Source organism: Melanostigma gelatinosum, assembly GCF_949748355.1.
Source record: "Melanostigma gelatinosum genome assembly, chromosome: 20".
In the NCBI taxonomy this organism is placed as follows: Eukaryota; Metazoa; Chordata; class Actinopteri; order Perciformes; family Zoarcidae; genus Melanostigma; species Melanostigma gelatinosum.
Window position 1 is genome coordinate 5,966,132 of NC_136653.1, and position 16,475 is coordinate 5,982,606.

The 16,475-nt window shown below is 40.9% G+C and overlaps 1 protein-coding gene across 1 annotated transcript in view; it reads left to right on the top strand.

Moving 5' to 3' along the window:
• Positions 1-16,475, top strand: part of vav3 (vav guanine nucleotide exchange factor 3) — a gene marked incomplete at its 5' end in the record, with an annotated part of 82,925 nt that overhangs the window by 63,150 nt on the left and 3,300 nt on the right. The window contains 7 exons of the mRNA XM_079292259.1: positions 1,091-1,221; positions 3,503-3,568; positions 4,283-4,317; positions 4,683-4,799; positions 9,524-9,611; positions 10,165-10,294; positions 15,858-15,938. Of these exons, the coding sequence (XP_079148385.1) occupies positions 1,091-1,221; positions 3,503-3,568; positions 4,283-4,317; positions 4,683-4,799; positions 9,524-9,611; positions 10,165-10,294; positions 15,858-15,938 (648 nt within the window). The remainder of the gene's footprint in view (positions 1-1,090; positions 1,222-3,502; positions 3,569-4,282; positions 4,318-4,682; positions 4,800-9,523; positions 9,612-10,164; positions 10,295-15,857; positions 15,939-16,475) is intronic.

Here is a 16,475-nt window from a genome sequence, read left to right on the forward strand (position 1 = left end):
GTACACTGGTGACAAGGGGTGTGTGTGAGTGTGTTTACACATGTATACTCCCTCTCATTACCAGCTATAATGGGGCCATGTATAGTTTAGTGGAGCAAAGACGCACTTTTAGAATGGCAAACATGCCCTTTAGACCTGAGGCCAAACAGTGCATCCATATATATATATATATATATATATATATATATATATATATATATATATATATATATATTAGGGGTGTAACGGTTCACAAAATTCACGGTTCGGTACGATACAGTGGAGCCATGGTTCGGTACGTTTCGGTACAGTAGAAAACTATAAATGCCAGAGAAATGTACTTGATTTTGAAATATATTTATTTATTAAAACTAACATCATGAAGTTATTCTTTGACTTTGAACAATGATGGAACTATACCTGAGTGACCCATCTTCTGGGGTGTCTTCTTAGCAACACATAAGCATAAAAAACAAAAAGTGCTCCTTAATGTTATGTAGTATTGTTACTTACATCTTGCAAAAGAGATTTTTAATCTCAATGGGACTACCTGGTTAAATAAAGGTTTAAAAATGTATTTTCTTTTTTATATGTACGTATATATATATACGTATATATATATATATATATATATACGGTACGTATATATATATATATATATACGGTACGTATATATATATATATACGTACATATATATACGTATATATATATATATATACGTATATATATGTACGTATATATATATACGTATATATACATATATGTATATATATGTACGTACATATATATACGTATATATATATACATATATGTATATATATGTACGTATATATATGTACGTATATATATATATATATCACCATCAAAGGGTTTGACAGACGGGACTCTGGATGTCTCTTTCTATCCTTCCATTAATCAGAAAATGTTCTATAAATCAGGCTTTCAATGATATATGAGCAGACAAGAAAATAAGGACAGAAAGTGGAATGTTTATAAATTAAATACATATATTTTTTGGTATAGTGTAGTTTCAGACACAGTGAATACTGACGAGGCAGATTAGTTTGAAGCCCAAACAGTACACAGGAGCTAACCGTGTCCCTCTTGCAGGTCGGCCCAAGATGCTGGTAATCAGGAACTACTTTGGTGTGCCGAGCCCTACATCTGGTCCAGCGCTCAGCATCCAGACGGGTGACATCATCGAATTAATCTGCGCCGACCTTCACAGCCCCTGGTGGCAGGTCAGAGGTCCCACTCTTAATCAAGTATTTCACAACACACACAAATAGACCTCGTGTATTTAAATCTCTCATTTCCTCCACTGTCACACCATCTAACCCTCGTACTGACCTCATATTCTATAACAGGGTTCGAGTGATGTCGGTCAGCTCTGCGTTTTTTTATATAAATCAGATCTTTATGGCCCACTCATTATTAAATGGATTTTGCACTTATGTCCTTTGTATCAACTTTCTCATCAGTTAAAGATATGTTCATGTAGACATCTTACTTCAAGTTGGACATGTTATACAGGTGCCGAGTCAAAATAGCATTCCAGTTGTGTCTCTGGCTAAAGACAGCCCAGGGTATTTGGATTGTTCTTGCCAACAATCTGCATGTGATCATCTAATTCCTTTTAAAGGTGTATACTCTCAGAGGTAATTATACACACAGCAGAGCACCCACTTTAAGGAAGTAAAACTCCAACACTGGAAAAATGTTTGTTAAATGCAAAGTTATGTCTCAACACGCGTGATTCAAACCCCAACGGAGGAGGAAAGATCCGTCAATTCTGATAACTTGTTGTGTATCATTCACATATTGTGTGTGTGTTTCAGAGGCTGAATCAAAGTCATCATAATTATAATGGGATTTTACCCGAGGCCAAGGGCGTTGTAGATTGACATGAACGACTGTACTATTGTTTTATAATCTGACATGTAATGAGGAAACCAACCAATCTCATAGTACTAAATACAAGACAGATGAAATCGATAAAAAATTTCAATTAACCCTGCGTAAAAGCTTAACTGGAGGCAGCTACAGCCCCGCAGTCAGCAAACATTCAATATCCATCACCTCTGTAGCCAGCAGACCATAATCATTTCAGTTCTGGGGATGCGTGGAAAAATGGAATCGATCACTGTAATTTCATTTCATTCAACAGCAACCATCTGTTTCTTCTGTCAGTGTTAGCAGCTAGACTCATTATCACCCTGTTAGCAAGGATGCAGCAGAAAGCAGGGCTTTCCACAAGGTCTGATAAAATGTCCTGAGGTAGCAGGGATGTGATGGGTGACGGCCACAAAACCATCGAAATGGGCGAAGCTGGCTGTGTGCTCCTTGTGCCTCCCACATAATGGCTGAAAACACACAAAGCAATCCCTCAATCACTGTCATAAAACACTTTTTAACCCCTAGCATCCCTGAAATCGTCAAAATTACATTTTCAAATCAAATCAAAACAGTGTGACAGTCAACAGGTAGCGTATGTATAGTATAGCCTGATGGTGCTGCAGCTGCTGTTGTGGTTATAGTTCTGAGAACTGTACAAAACAAAATAACACATTTAAATTGTGTGAAAAAAACAAAACTCATGTCTTTTAAGTCCAATTGGCCACATATCGTCCATGCAAAAGCCCTTTTTACTCTCGCTCGGCTAATAGTCTTTACATTGGGATAATGTAATATTAATTAAAATAGCTCTTCTAGGCTTTGAAAGAGTTCTTGTATTCAATAATCATGATAGAAAAGTAATTGGGACAAATTGGCAGTAAGGCTAACTGATGTCTCTTGATACATTAACAGGGCCAATTGTTAAACAGAAACGCAAGAATGTATTCAGAGCGTATCGCAGGTAACAGCTGAGCTTTGGGATTTGCAGAGCTGGACTTGCAAGTCATACACAAAAATGCATTGGACATATCAAATATAAAGCGTCAGAAATGATGTATTGTGTAGGAAAATTGATGATGGACTTGTAAAGTGAAGATGTGACAGTGGTGAAATAGCAACAGCAGATTTACTGAGTATATAAACAGACACTCCATGCATGCTGCAGGTCACTGTGCATCTACTCCTGCTCAGTTCAGAACGGTCGTCTGCATATGCACTAAACTCCTAATCTGAATCATTTTGAGCCTCAATTTCCTTTTTTAGCTATGGAATTCATGACTGGTTTATTGTCCCTTTTAAATCAAATATCTTGTCAATGCACAGAACAAAATAATCATCGTCAACCCACAGTGCCTGAGAAGACCTTAACTGCACTTCAGCCTCTTTGTGTTTACAGACTGAGTTTCCCCACTGCTGATGAATCAAGGCACTGAGTTGAAAGAGTCATCACCATGGGAGGAATAAGGAACTCTTCCTCTTTCCTTCTTCCTGCCAGCCATCATTTTCAGCACTGGTTAACTAGGGCTGGAAATTTACACTGCTCTGTGTCACGGGGTAATTGTTTCTGAATAATAGAGACAGAGTCTGCCAGATGTACGTAACACAATTATCTCTCTGCGGTTTCAGGGCAAAATGCTGACGTCGAAAGAGGTTGGTTTCTTTCCAAGCGACGCTGTGAAGCCTTGCCCATGTGTAAGCAGCATTCCCTTCTTGTCCTTCGCTACATTAGAGCCTGCTGTAGCAGCTCATGCTTGCCTACATGTTCTTACTAGCAGGCCAGCGATGTGAGGATGTTTGGGGTTTTGTGAAAGGACGGTAAGCTATTTTACCTGGCATGAGAAGAAAAAAACAGCCCCCGGGTTTTTATGTTCTGCGCACGAGGAGCTTGTGTTGTCTTATGAGATAAAAGTGTCTGTCTAATTCACTTTATCATTGAGAAGCAAAGAAGAAAACCATGTCGTATAAAGGAACGAGCAGTACTTTATATTGTACAAACTAATCTGGAAAGCTGAGAAGGAGGAATCGTGGTTTGCATCGTCTTCACTGTGTTTCAATTGCTTGTTTTTGTTCACCCTTCTATAAATCTCCGCACCACTGGACTGTCTCGTTCCATTTGATAAAATAAAATTCACTCTGTCCAACTGCTTCAGGAATACGAGCCGTCCCGAAGATAACAAACCATTATCACCGTGTCAACACATGTTTTAAAGATAAGGAGAGCATTAAGCTCTTATTGGCGTTGTACAGTTTTTTTATTTTTTTATTGAAGGGCAAAACATCAGCTTGAAAACAGTACTGTGGAACTGGCGCCAAGTACTCCACTGTAGTGGTGCACGTGGTATTGAGCCTGGATGAGTTCAAGCTTCATGAAAAATAACAACAACACACTTTTGCTCTTTGCTCCAGGTCCCAAAGCCCGTCGATTACACCTCTCAAGCTTGGTATGTCCACACAACAGCCGTCTCAGTCTGAATGTATGACTAAAAGAAGGTGAAAGTCTTTACTCATGCTCAAAAAGATATTTATTGGATAAAGGAAAACACAGCACATACAGATGTAAATGTACAGATACAGATGGTCACACAAACCAGCTACAGGCTGAAAAGCCTTTTGGCCCAGATAATGACAAAATATAAATTGATTTGAATTTCACACACACACACACACACACACATATCAAAGCATTTACACAAGGCAGCTCTGACCTGGACTTGTATGCAAATTGAACTGCTGCCACACAGAGTGTCTGCATACCATTGTCCTTAACAGTCAATAACGTGTCTTCTTTTCGGCTGTCGTGTTGTAGGTTTGCGGGGCCCATGGAGAGGCTCCAGGCAGAGGCAGAGCTCATCAACAGGGTCAACAGCACCTACCTAGTCCGCCATCGCAGCCGAGAGTACACGGAGCACGCCATCAGTATAAAGTAAGTGTGACACTCCCATCAAGTCATTCAAGAGCCTCATATACAGAAATGGTCAGTGTCACACCCTCTGATTACAACTAGCTTCTTGGATTTAATTGATTCAAATGAAATACTATCATGAATGAAAATGATACACAAGTTACATTCATAATAGGAGTGGCCTTTAAATCTAATATCCGTTTTTCAATGAGACAAAGTGTTGACAACAAAAATGGACAACACATAAATGTGTCTATTTAATGAGTAATACTTATGGTCTTGTCTCTGGTCTGGTTATCAACAATCATCAGATTTGATTGTTTCACTTTAACATGACAGTTTTCTGTCTGTCTGCGGCTGCTCTGCCTGCTAGATTCATCAGACGCCTTCAGCCAAACCACACTATTGACCAGATGTAACTCCCGGCTGAACAACACAGTTTGACAGACCCATTTATAGCTCCTTTGCAGTGTTGGGATCTAAAGGAGCGTGTTTGGGTTATCAGCATTTAAGAAACTGAATTCTTGACATCAATAGGATTATTGATGTATGTAACAATTATTAATGATTATTAATATAAACGGGGCACCACCCTGCGAACAGGGACCAATAACCAAACGATAAAACTAAGTCTCATAATTAGTAGTCACTCATAATGTCAATAGTCTGCGTATGACTATACATTCAGTGACAGTGAAGGTTTTTAAGTTCGAGCACAGGCTACTACATACAGTCTTATCAAATACATATGCACAAGTAATCACAGACGACTGCTCCTGAAAGTATAACAGAGTTTATTCAATCAAAATAATAAATGATCAAATCAATTAATATTGCAACCAACAAACGTTATCATACAATTTTATATGCCTAAACTAAAGAATGAATAAAATGGATGAGAGTGTATGTCTGTGTGTGTGTGTGTATGTGTGTGTGTGTGTGTGGGTCTGTGGGTGAACAGGAAGGAGTCTTACAGCTACAGCTAGACTACAAAGATGGCGGCGTCGAGTGACGCTGGCCAAAGGGGAGGGGCCTTAAGAACTACAGCTAGAAACTACAAAGATGGCGGAGTCGAGTGACCCGGACAAAATGGCAGTTAGGCTGCTGTATGTACTCACGTGTGCCTGGGCAGCACGTGATGTGAGGCACTCGTTTGAACGAGGTTCCCCAGGGGTAGAGCTAGGAGCTACTGTGTGTGTGCGTGTTTCGTGAAAGGAGGAACGAGAAAAAGGAGCGAGAACTCGAAGTGAATCACGCTTCGGAGTGCGATGTGGTAGGGAGCCTGCTTGCTGGTTCTATCATGCATAAATATACCGCTGTCGTCTTCGAACTGCCGGTAACTTATGCCGTGATAAACCACGCACCTCAGATCACTCACCGAGTCGAGTTAATGAAAAGAGAACTTCCACCCGGAGTGGAAGACAATGAATGAAAAGAAATCAAATAAACAGTCATAGTTGATACACAAATACAGCGGCGCTTCTCTGCGCCGTAATGATTGCGTAATACCTCAATATCACGCGACAGTAATTTAAACACACAAAAACACGGGAATATCAACATATAAATGAATGGCCTGAATTAAACTTAAGTTAATTTAAGCTAAGCTATGCCCAAATGCCAAGAATCTTACTTGTAGATGCTTCGTTGCAACGTTGAAGGGTTCGTGAGCAAAGTTGTTCTTTTTCTTCGAGAGGAAGGGGGGGGGGTGCTTCTCAGCGCGGCGTTGAGCTGGCGCTGTTTCGGTCTGTCGTGGCGCAGCTCGCTCTGGAGCAAACGCAGACGTGATCTGTCCTCGCGGCAGGGAGGGTGATCTAACTTCGGCTGACGGCGTGGTCCGTGCGTCTTACCGGGAATCGTCGGTGAAGGAGGGAGGCGTTGTCGTCTTTCCTTCGCCGGAATGTGTGCACCAAAAGAAAAAGAAACAAAAAGCGCTGAACTGATCGCTGAAGCAGATTCGTTATCGCGGGCTGTTTCATCCTGCGAAACGGCTTGTCAGGGTTTGAGTAGGGTTGAAGGGCCGTTGCTTCCTCGTGGCCTCCGTCGTGCTGGAGGGGGGGGGGAGGAGAGGCCGATGTGTCTTCATGCGTCCAGGACGAAGGTCCGGGCGAAGAGAGAGTTGTGTGCTCCCTGTCTCAACCGAGGTCGACGGGAAAAAGCTGGATTCTCTGTGGCCTGGACGGGGGGGGGGGGGTCCGGGCGAAGAGAGCGGTTGCGTGCTCCCTAACTCAACCGAGGTCGAAGGGGAAAAAGCATAGAAGTGGGGGCAGCAGATAGTTTTATAGAACAGAGGTCGAACCACAGGGGTCCTGGGGTCTCTTGGCTCTCGGCCAATGAGATTGCCGCGGTTACCATGGTTATTTGGGGGGGGGGGAATTCACACCTGAGTGTGAAATCCCTTTGCTCTCCTCAAACTACAAGTCAGGATGAGACCTTTGCTTGAAAAAGCGAAGGCCTGATTGTCTTTGTCCACAGCACATGTTTAAGCCATATGGCCAGACCCCAACAGCAGGATGATGTGCTTTCGGACTCTGGTGTCCCACAGTGATGTGTGTGAATCTGACCAAACCAGATGCTAATCGTGGAGCAGGATCTCTGGAGTTAAGGCACGGAGCAGTATTCCTTCTGCTTTGGCCTTAAGCATCCCCCCAAAAACACGTTATTACACACAGCCATGTTAATCTTGGTAATAACAAATGAACAAAGCTAATTTCAGAACCTTGGGGTGTCAGCGACCATATCATTGTTTGACACGTATCCCTTTGCATAAGATAAATGGCATCAGTGTGAGCGCAGGCAGTGAAAAGACAAGGAGCCAGCACGCTTCTCTCTGAGCAAGGACAACACTCCTTCAAACTCATGCAACTGTTTTTAGCATCAGTCAGTGCCTTCAAGTTTATTCTGCAAGTTGAATTGCTTGTGTGCACACAGACGGCAGTAGTCCGAACAAAGCAGAGAACAACTGTAAGACTATTCAAGGTTATTTAACCCCCCCCCCCATAAAAGAGAGCGGCAGAGTAGAAAGAAACGCTACGTTGTGGGAACGACATTTAAAAAGAATTAGTCACAAATGGAAATGCCCCCTGCCCTCTCCTTCAATGTGAGTTTCTCAGAGTAGAGCTGGCAGAAGATTTTTTTGATGATTGTGTCCAAATATCCAAGAGACCCCAGTTCTGTACAAATTAGGCTCCAGCCTTTTGACTCACTGTGGAGAGTTCTGGCCACACACAGTGGAGTGGATATCTTCATGTCATTACAAGTTCACTTTTAACATTGAGAACTCTGAAGATGTCCTTGAACTAAACAAGACCAAACTGTTTGAAATACAACACACTATATCTCAATGTTTTGGGAAATAAACCCAATTGCTTACTTGCAGAGAGTGAGATTGATAACACTCTTGACTACCAGGAGACAGTTCATTTAGCTTAGCACAAAGGCTGGAAACAAGAGGAAAGAGTTAGCTTAGCTCTGTCCAACGGTTAAAAAACGATGTAAAAGTCTAATTTGTCAAGTTTGTGAGTAATGCACTTTAAAATAGTTCAAACAAACAAGATACTAATTGTTAATAGGTTTGAAAATGCCGGTAGACTGATTTTGTAGCTTTGGACAAAGCACCGTTTCCAGTCATTTTGCTAAGATAACCGTCTGCTGGCTGCAGCTTCATGTTTACAGGTTCTATATACGGGATTTAGAGCATTAATACAGCAGCAAACAACTATTGTCTATGTTAAGATATAGCACAGTAATGGCCATCTGAGCAGAGAATGTCCCTCTGTGTGTGTTGTAATCTGAGCTTTGTTGACAAAGCCTGGCCGTGCATGCCTTTTTGCACATGTTTGTGCATGTGAGCGTGCCCCACTGATTAGCTCACGGCCGGCGATCTGCGCTCATACATCGGTTACAGATGATAACGCCGTCCCTACAGGCTGTTAGCACCATTAGCTGCGAGCCGCCCTGCTCAGCTGTCCTCATCTCGAGAGCTGTCGAGAGGCAATAGAAATGCTTTAAAACGATTATAAAGCAAACACACATGAGAGTGGTATTGGTTTTTTCATATACCTCTTGGCAAAAAAAAAAGAACTCGAGATTATTCTCAAAATATCAAACTATTCCTTTAACATCATAAAACCCTCCTAGCATTAGCGATATGTTTTTTGAAGTTCATTTTACTTGAAATCAAGACTTCCTCGTGTCCGAGACCTGACCCAGGACCAGAGTCGAGTATACGTTTTCTTTGGGCAGGGTTGGGCCTTCAGAGGAAAAGAGGGAACTTTCTGTTTGAGTCTGTTTATCAGTCTAATTATCTTCAGGTCCGGTTGATGCACGTTGAGTATGTTTTCAACAGGTTCAAGCAGTTGATACTGCTAATGTCTAACTTTGGAAACAGGGTACAAGCAGATTGCTGCAGTTGGCCCTTTAACAGTTGAATAATCTCTGATTCAGCATCACTGTGAATGACAGACATCTTTTCTGCTCACGCTGACCAAAGCTTTTACCCGTCCAACCACAGAGTTCCCATCAGCCACCCTGTTATTGCCAACACAAGTATGCGGGTGGAGGGGGCTCTTACACACATGCACACATTCTCCTGACCACCCATCATTCATGTGTCACAAACCTTCGGGACCCTATGCATTACAGAGAGGGCCGTGCGCTCCACATGGGCCAGGGGGGCCGGCCACCGATCGATGGCGGTGATCAGAGACGGAAATTAGACTCATAACTTATTCAATGGCCCACAGGTACAACAACGACGTGAAGCACATAAAGATCCTGACCAAGGACGGCTGCTTCCACATCGCAGAGAACAAGAAGTTCAGGAGCCTATTAGTGAGTCTTTTCAGCCTCTTTTATTTGTTTCTAATTCCACCACTGCAATTCAAAAATAAATCATCATGTTCACTTAATGAAGTGTCAAAACCTGAATTTTATTTTAGCAGTGTGCACAAAAATAGCCATGATTAGAGACGTGTTTATACTGGCCTGAGGGCTTCAGCATTATAGATAAGTCCAGTGCATTTTGGAAAGGTTCGCCTGCTTTCTTCAAGCCAGCACAGTATTTTCTCAGATTTGCTAATAACAGGTGTTGGAGTGTAAAAACAGGATTTTGTTAGCATATTATTTCACTGCTTTTTATAGATTCAGAAACCCTGATCTGAGTATTTCTCATCTATAGCAGGTTAAAAGCAGGAGGAAAAACAAGATTCCGTTTTCAAGCAGACTCTTTCTTGATATGTAAATTATAGATTACAGAGCTGAAATGGGTGATTTATCTGGTTTTACAAACTTAATAAATAAATGTCACATGCACTAAACAGAAATGCAGAAGACTGCCTATCTAGCTTACTTATTTTAATATGTGTGTGTGTGTTTGTGTCTCCAGGAGCTGATTGAGTACTACGAACACCACTCCTTGAGAGAAGGTTTTCGGAGTCTGGACACCACACTGAAGTTTCCTTACCAGGAACCGGAGAACGCTGCTATGCACCGCCTCAACCGGTCGGGTAGCAACAGTAAGTAGATCTGAATAGGCCCTAAGAATAGGAACAGTCCAACACTAAAACACTTTATATGCAGTAATGGCAGCAACTGATAATGCAGCAACCGGACAATTAAATAAAAAGTACTGACAACAGATAAACTACATGTTTCTCTGAAATGAAATGAGCTCAAATAATGTATTCCTTTAAATACAAGTACAGCTAGAGTTTAATAACCCGTTTAATCGATAAATCTGTATTTGTACAACATGAGCTGGTGATACATAGCACTTCAAACTCGATTTTTTGGCTAAAAGGTTGTTTTAGTGGGACAGGAACTGAATTACAATCTGGACAGTTGTTGGCTTGGATTCATTAAAGGCACCCTGTGGAGTCTGTGACCACGAGGCTTATGAGGTTTTGATGAGTGGGTTCATCTACTGTTTGTATCTCATGCACACTGAAGTGTTCTTGGAAACATAATACTTTAGAGGGTACCTTTGAGTTTCCTGTGTCTTTATTTGGCTTCGGCTGCAAATAATGATTATTTTCTTCATTGAGTAATCTGTTGATTCATTTCCCAGATTTCGTCTTTAAATTCTGGACCACTAATCTAAAACCCAAAGATATTTACTTGGCTAAATATTAGTTTGTCTGTGTGATCTGTCACTTTCACTCCGCTGATTATTGTTGCTGGTTTTTGTTTCAAGCTGCAACCGGCTGCCGTCACTGGCTCTGCTGATTTCTCACATCACTACTCCTTTTCTGTGTCCTTACCCAGCATCCTTTCCAGCTCTCTAACACGCGCTTTAATTCACTTGGCAGCATCTTCACAGACTTAAAAGAGCGAGGTAGCTATTTGTTCTCAAAAACAGTCTGGTTCTCCTTCTGACGTTAATTTGTTTTCACCAAACTGTCAAATGGTGGTTGGAGAATCCACTGAGCATGTTTTAGATTTGATAACACTCTCTGCACGCTTACTGACGATCAAATCGATTTGAGTTGCAGAGGAGAGAGCGATAATCTGGTAGAACCTTCAACAAGTGAAAGTTAATAACATTTATTATCTGAGTTATAGTCATATCTACCAAGTGGGTGTTACAGGAAAGACAAATACTCATAACTTCCTTTGTTAATTACTTTTTAAATATTTCTTTTCACTTTTAATTTCATGTGTTATTGTCATCAGAGTCATAAATACACTTGATGTACCCTATTATAGACATAGCATATATATATATGTATATATATACACATATAAATAATACTACAACAGTTTTTAAATGTTTTAATGCAAAAGTAGAAGTAGCTCTTAAGCATATATAGTTTCTTTTTTTAGATATCTGGTCATTCAGTTTTTATTTAAATAATAATTTTAACATCAGAGATGTTGCATTTCTTCAATCAATGGTTTAGTTTATACGTTTTATTGGTAATCTAAATAATGTTTCAAATATTTCAAAATACAACATGATTTAAAGTTTGAAACTTGCAAAATAAGAACATTCATTGATTAGTTAACAATACACCATCACTTGAACATATTGCATAGCCTGAACTAAGTGACAGTCACAGATTGATTTGAAAATGAAGTATTATTGAATCAACAATACAGTTATTACACAAGTGTAATTGATGATAATGAACAGGAAGCTCACCAGCAGATTCTTGCTATAATTCAGCTGTCATCTGCGGCAATCATTTTACACTTCAGACAGCCCAGAATGTGTTAGCAACCGCGCCTCGAGAAGTTGTGTGGAACTTTTTGTTCTTGTCAATGTTGTTGTGTGCTGTCTGGCAGTTGTTGGGCTGAAGATCTCAGCTGTGTGGTATTTCCTACCTGTGTAAGAAGGAGCTGTTTGCTGTGTTTTGTACAAAGCTGGCAGCACCTCGATAAAACAGCTGCCGTCACCAACACTATCTGAGGAGCACAACTGTGCTGATGATTATTTATGCATGCCGCTGCTTTTTTTCATTACCCTTAATAACCTGATTTCTCTCAGCATTCAGGTGTAAGACATGCTATTTATCAGGCCTGATATTAGAGAACGAGACATCCAGTGAGGCGGTTTCCCTTTCTTACTTGTGATAGATGTACACGTGCAACCTTTTGAATGCCATGTGAGGCTCACAAGGAGGACCATTTGCCTTTGACCAATCAAACTGTGAATTATTAAGAATATATGCGCAGAAAGTGCAATATTTTATAAGTAAACGCACACTTTTTAACATTCCCAAAAGTCATTTCTAAATCTTCTGCATGGTTTCTTTGTTGTGTGTAACTTTGAGCTTGAATTTTAGAGATGATGTTGGGGTTTGAAGTGAAGCAACAGGTGAAACAGCAGAGCATTGTCAAAGTGCCAATTCTGTAGAGGATATAAGATATTTCTCTGACAATAACAATAGTTGTTGGTGATGAAAAGTGTTTCAAAAGAACATTTTAAAGACCTTAGAGGGGTTTTTTTGGGAAAATAAATGTTAAATTATTTGTAATCCCTGGTTGTATTGGCTTGTCTGTTAACATCAGCTGGGAATACGTTTAAAAAACCCTGAAGAGAGGCGTAAACACTCAAGTAGAAAGGGCTGTTTGCCCTGTAAAACAGCCATGATCACCCCACACCAGCTGAATGTTTCAAGCAAAGCCAGAAAAAAAGGTATTAAACCGTTTGTGAGCCTGCCAAAGCAACACTGTTAACTGTTGGAAAATGTATGACTTATCGCAATCAGTGGCAAAATGAGATTTAATTGGAACCCGTATGCCACTGCGTGCAATGGGGAAAAGAACAACAACAAAAACTGACAATCACATTCCAAGCGGGAGAAATGTGAACAGATTGTACAGAGCTGTTTGCTTGTTCCAGACGAGGCCTGTTGTTCAAACGAGACAGCTTCAATCCAAATTAGTTTTGCTCCGGTGTGGTCTTCTATCTTGTGAGCGGCTCTCCTCCTGGAGTGCAGACGTCATTTTCTCTCTTTCACTTCTAAATGACTCTTTTGTTTTCATTTCCATCCTCCTCGAGCACTGCTGGAAGACTGCTAATTCATGTTCATGCTTTCTTTCATGTGCTTTTGGGCAGTTTCGCAGAAGGAAAAACTGATTGATTGATAGTTTTTTAAAAGCCAATGCGCTAAATACAACAGCAACAATACCAGAGTTAACCCAAAATATAAATGACTTTGTGTCCGTGGAACAATCTCAGCTGACATCGTGTGTGGGACTCTGGGCTGCTGATTGGATTTTAGCTCATCTTCTACAATGCATGTGTATGTGTGTGTACCCTCGATCTGAGTCTCCTCCATTCGTCACCCAGCTCCATATTGTGTATTCCAGTGTGTTACACAAATCAGATTGTGCAAAAATGAAGCATGTAAAATGCAGCTGGTGTTTTGGTGGCTGTTTGAAGTGGAGGGCGATCCCTCTTCATATTGCTTGTACCTAGACACCATTAGGGGTTGCTGAGCTGTCTCTCAGTGCGCTGATTAGTATTCATTTTGAAACCCACTGGAGCTCTGCTCTCCTTTCAGCATATCAATAAACCTGGCAAGTTAACTTGCCAGCGGTATTGTTGGGAGCGGCACATTTTTCATAAAGTTTGGGCATTCATCTGGCATAGTGGGGATTACATTTTCTATTCTTGGTGGCAGAAATAAGGGGTGGGGGCATTTGTATTGTGACTCAGATTTAAAGCACAGCTTCTTTAAAATACTAAACTGTATTAATAATTGCACGGTTAATTCAGTGTAATCAATACATAGCAAATAAAAATATATTAAATATTCTCAATTATCAGCTGCTATTTGTAACTTCAAATAGCCTACAGCCATGGATTACGAGACAACTGACATGAGAAAGCCCCCCCCCCCCCCCCATCTTTCTGAAATCGTTTTGCTTTACTTTGTATTTGTTTTGCATCTCCTTGTAGTCACATTATCTCTTTGTAGTGGTTTTGCTTCTCTTCCTGGCCAGTTTGATTGTCTTTGTAGGCATTTTCTGTCTCTTTGTGGTCATTGTAAATGGATGAGTGGTCGTTTTTTGCTGTTTTGTTGTCATTTTGCATCTCTTTTTATTGTTGTTTAGACCTTTCTTGTTGGCAAATCAATCAGTCACTTCATACAGAGACCCCGGTCCATTGGGTCTGTGCCCAGTATGCTCATTTAGTCATCCATCCATGATACTAATAAGCCAACTATCATCACCGTCTGACTTCTGCATCTGTCTCACTATGTATTTTGTATTTTCCATTGCCCAGACAGAGCAAATACTTCCTGCATCAGGAATGGGATGTTTTGTTCACCCCACTTTTCCAAACAAAATCAATCATTGGCATCAATTTAGCCAATTACCTGTATAGATATATGCTGCATAGTCTGTTTCTACTAATAAATACCTTCATAGCATGAGCATTTTCCACTGACTTTACTTGCGCCATACTTTATATGTTGACATTCCAAAATAACCCAGTGGACTCAAATTTATAATACTTCTATTCCCCAGAGCAAAGCCCCAACACTGGCAACTCTAAGACATTGTTGGAATCAGATGAGAGATAGAAATGCAAAAGCAGTGGGCCTCCGGTAGGTTATTGCTTTGTTGTTTGAAAGGTAAAGGCACAGTTAGTCCTTCCAAAGTAGAGAGATCTGCATTGTGGACATGTAAGCTTCAGAAAGACGACACAGAACAACAATTAGGACACCATAGAAAGTATACGATAATAAAATAATATGAAATAAAGCAAAGTTATTGTCTCATACATTATCAAGTTATACATGTCTGTCAGAAGGAATTTGTGTGTATCTGCAGTTGTGGCTGCATTACAGCTGAATAATTGTCTTTATAAATATGCAAATAGAAATGTATTCCCTATGCTGTGATTGTGAGACAGCTCGTGTTCCTCTCTATGAAATGCACAAGTGAAGCTGTCGTCTGCAATTAATGATGCAGACATCCTTTTAGCAAACTGGAAACAAGGTGTCATCACTTCCTTTTTCAACAAAATCTCAGCAGTGACGTGTAGATGGACCTTCAGTGTTTCACCTTTAAGTCATTCCAACACCAGAACGCAAAATGTGCATTTTCTAAAAAAACTTGACATTTGTGAGACATCACAAAAATGCTTAAAATGTTTTTGATTAGAGTACCACTTCATGCCTTCAATTTATAACAGCCAGGTTTTGTCGATTTTGGGTTCCATTTTTAGAAGTACGAGCATTTCAATCATGGAAATTCTGTTTTTATTCTTTGTTAAACAGAAGCGTTGAAACGTTGAGTTTGATTGTCCATATTTTAATTAAATGTTTAGATAACTAATCACAGTGCCCACATAAGGCCAACCAGTGTTAATACTTGTGGGGGTATCAATCATGAGAGAAAGAACTGCTACCAGTGGCTGTGTAGATAAAGTACCGCTCGCTGGAGCTCATCCTGTGCCTGTCATCATTTATTTTTTATCAAAATGCAGCTGTGTTCTTTATACCTCAGAGTTGGGATTTTGAAAAACATGTTTTTTTCTCCTTTGCTTCTCTCTCCTTCTACATCTACCCCCCTCCCCCCATACCTGCCCTCTCTCTGCCCCCTGCCTGGCCTGCCCTGCCATAGCCCCATTGCACTGCGGCCTCTCTTTTGTAACTCCTGCCGGCTACAGCTTTGTACCGCCTTCCTCTGCACCCTTCTGGTCAGGTACAGGTATCGCTTCTCGCTCTCTCTGCCTCTCTGACGCTGTATCTCTCTCTCTCCTTTCATGTTGAAGGCTGCTTCGCATGCTGGCTGTAGCTCAGTGCATTCACATCATCGTCTGAATCTCTGCCTTCACAACTGCCGTTCGGCTTTTCCATTGCACCATTTCACCTCTTCCATAAGTTGTGTGCACATATATGCCATCTCATGTGGAGAACAGGGACTGTTTGTTTTAGTATTGCATGTTATTTGTGCACGTGAATGTCAGAGTGAGGCAGAAACTGCTGAAAAAAGGAGTGGTGTTTGAGGTGTTTTCAGAGGCATATGTGGCTGAGTTTGATGTGTGTTTGCGTGTGTGTGTCTGTCCGTCAAAGTAAAGGTGGAGGTGTCCAAATACACAGAGCTCCTCTATATTAGATATTCTCTCCCCGCGGCCAGGTTGTAGAGGTCTGACATTCCATTTCCACCTGTCAGCTTAGCCCAGTCCGACCCACCAGTCAGTGTCTGGAGAAGGTAGAAAGCCGGCAGGGTGGGATGGAG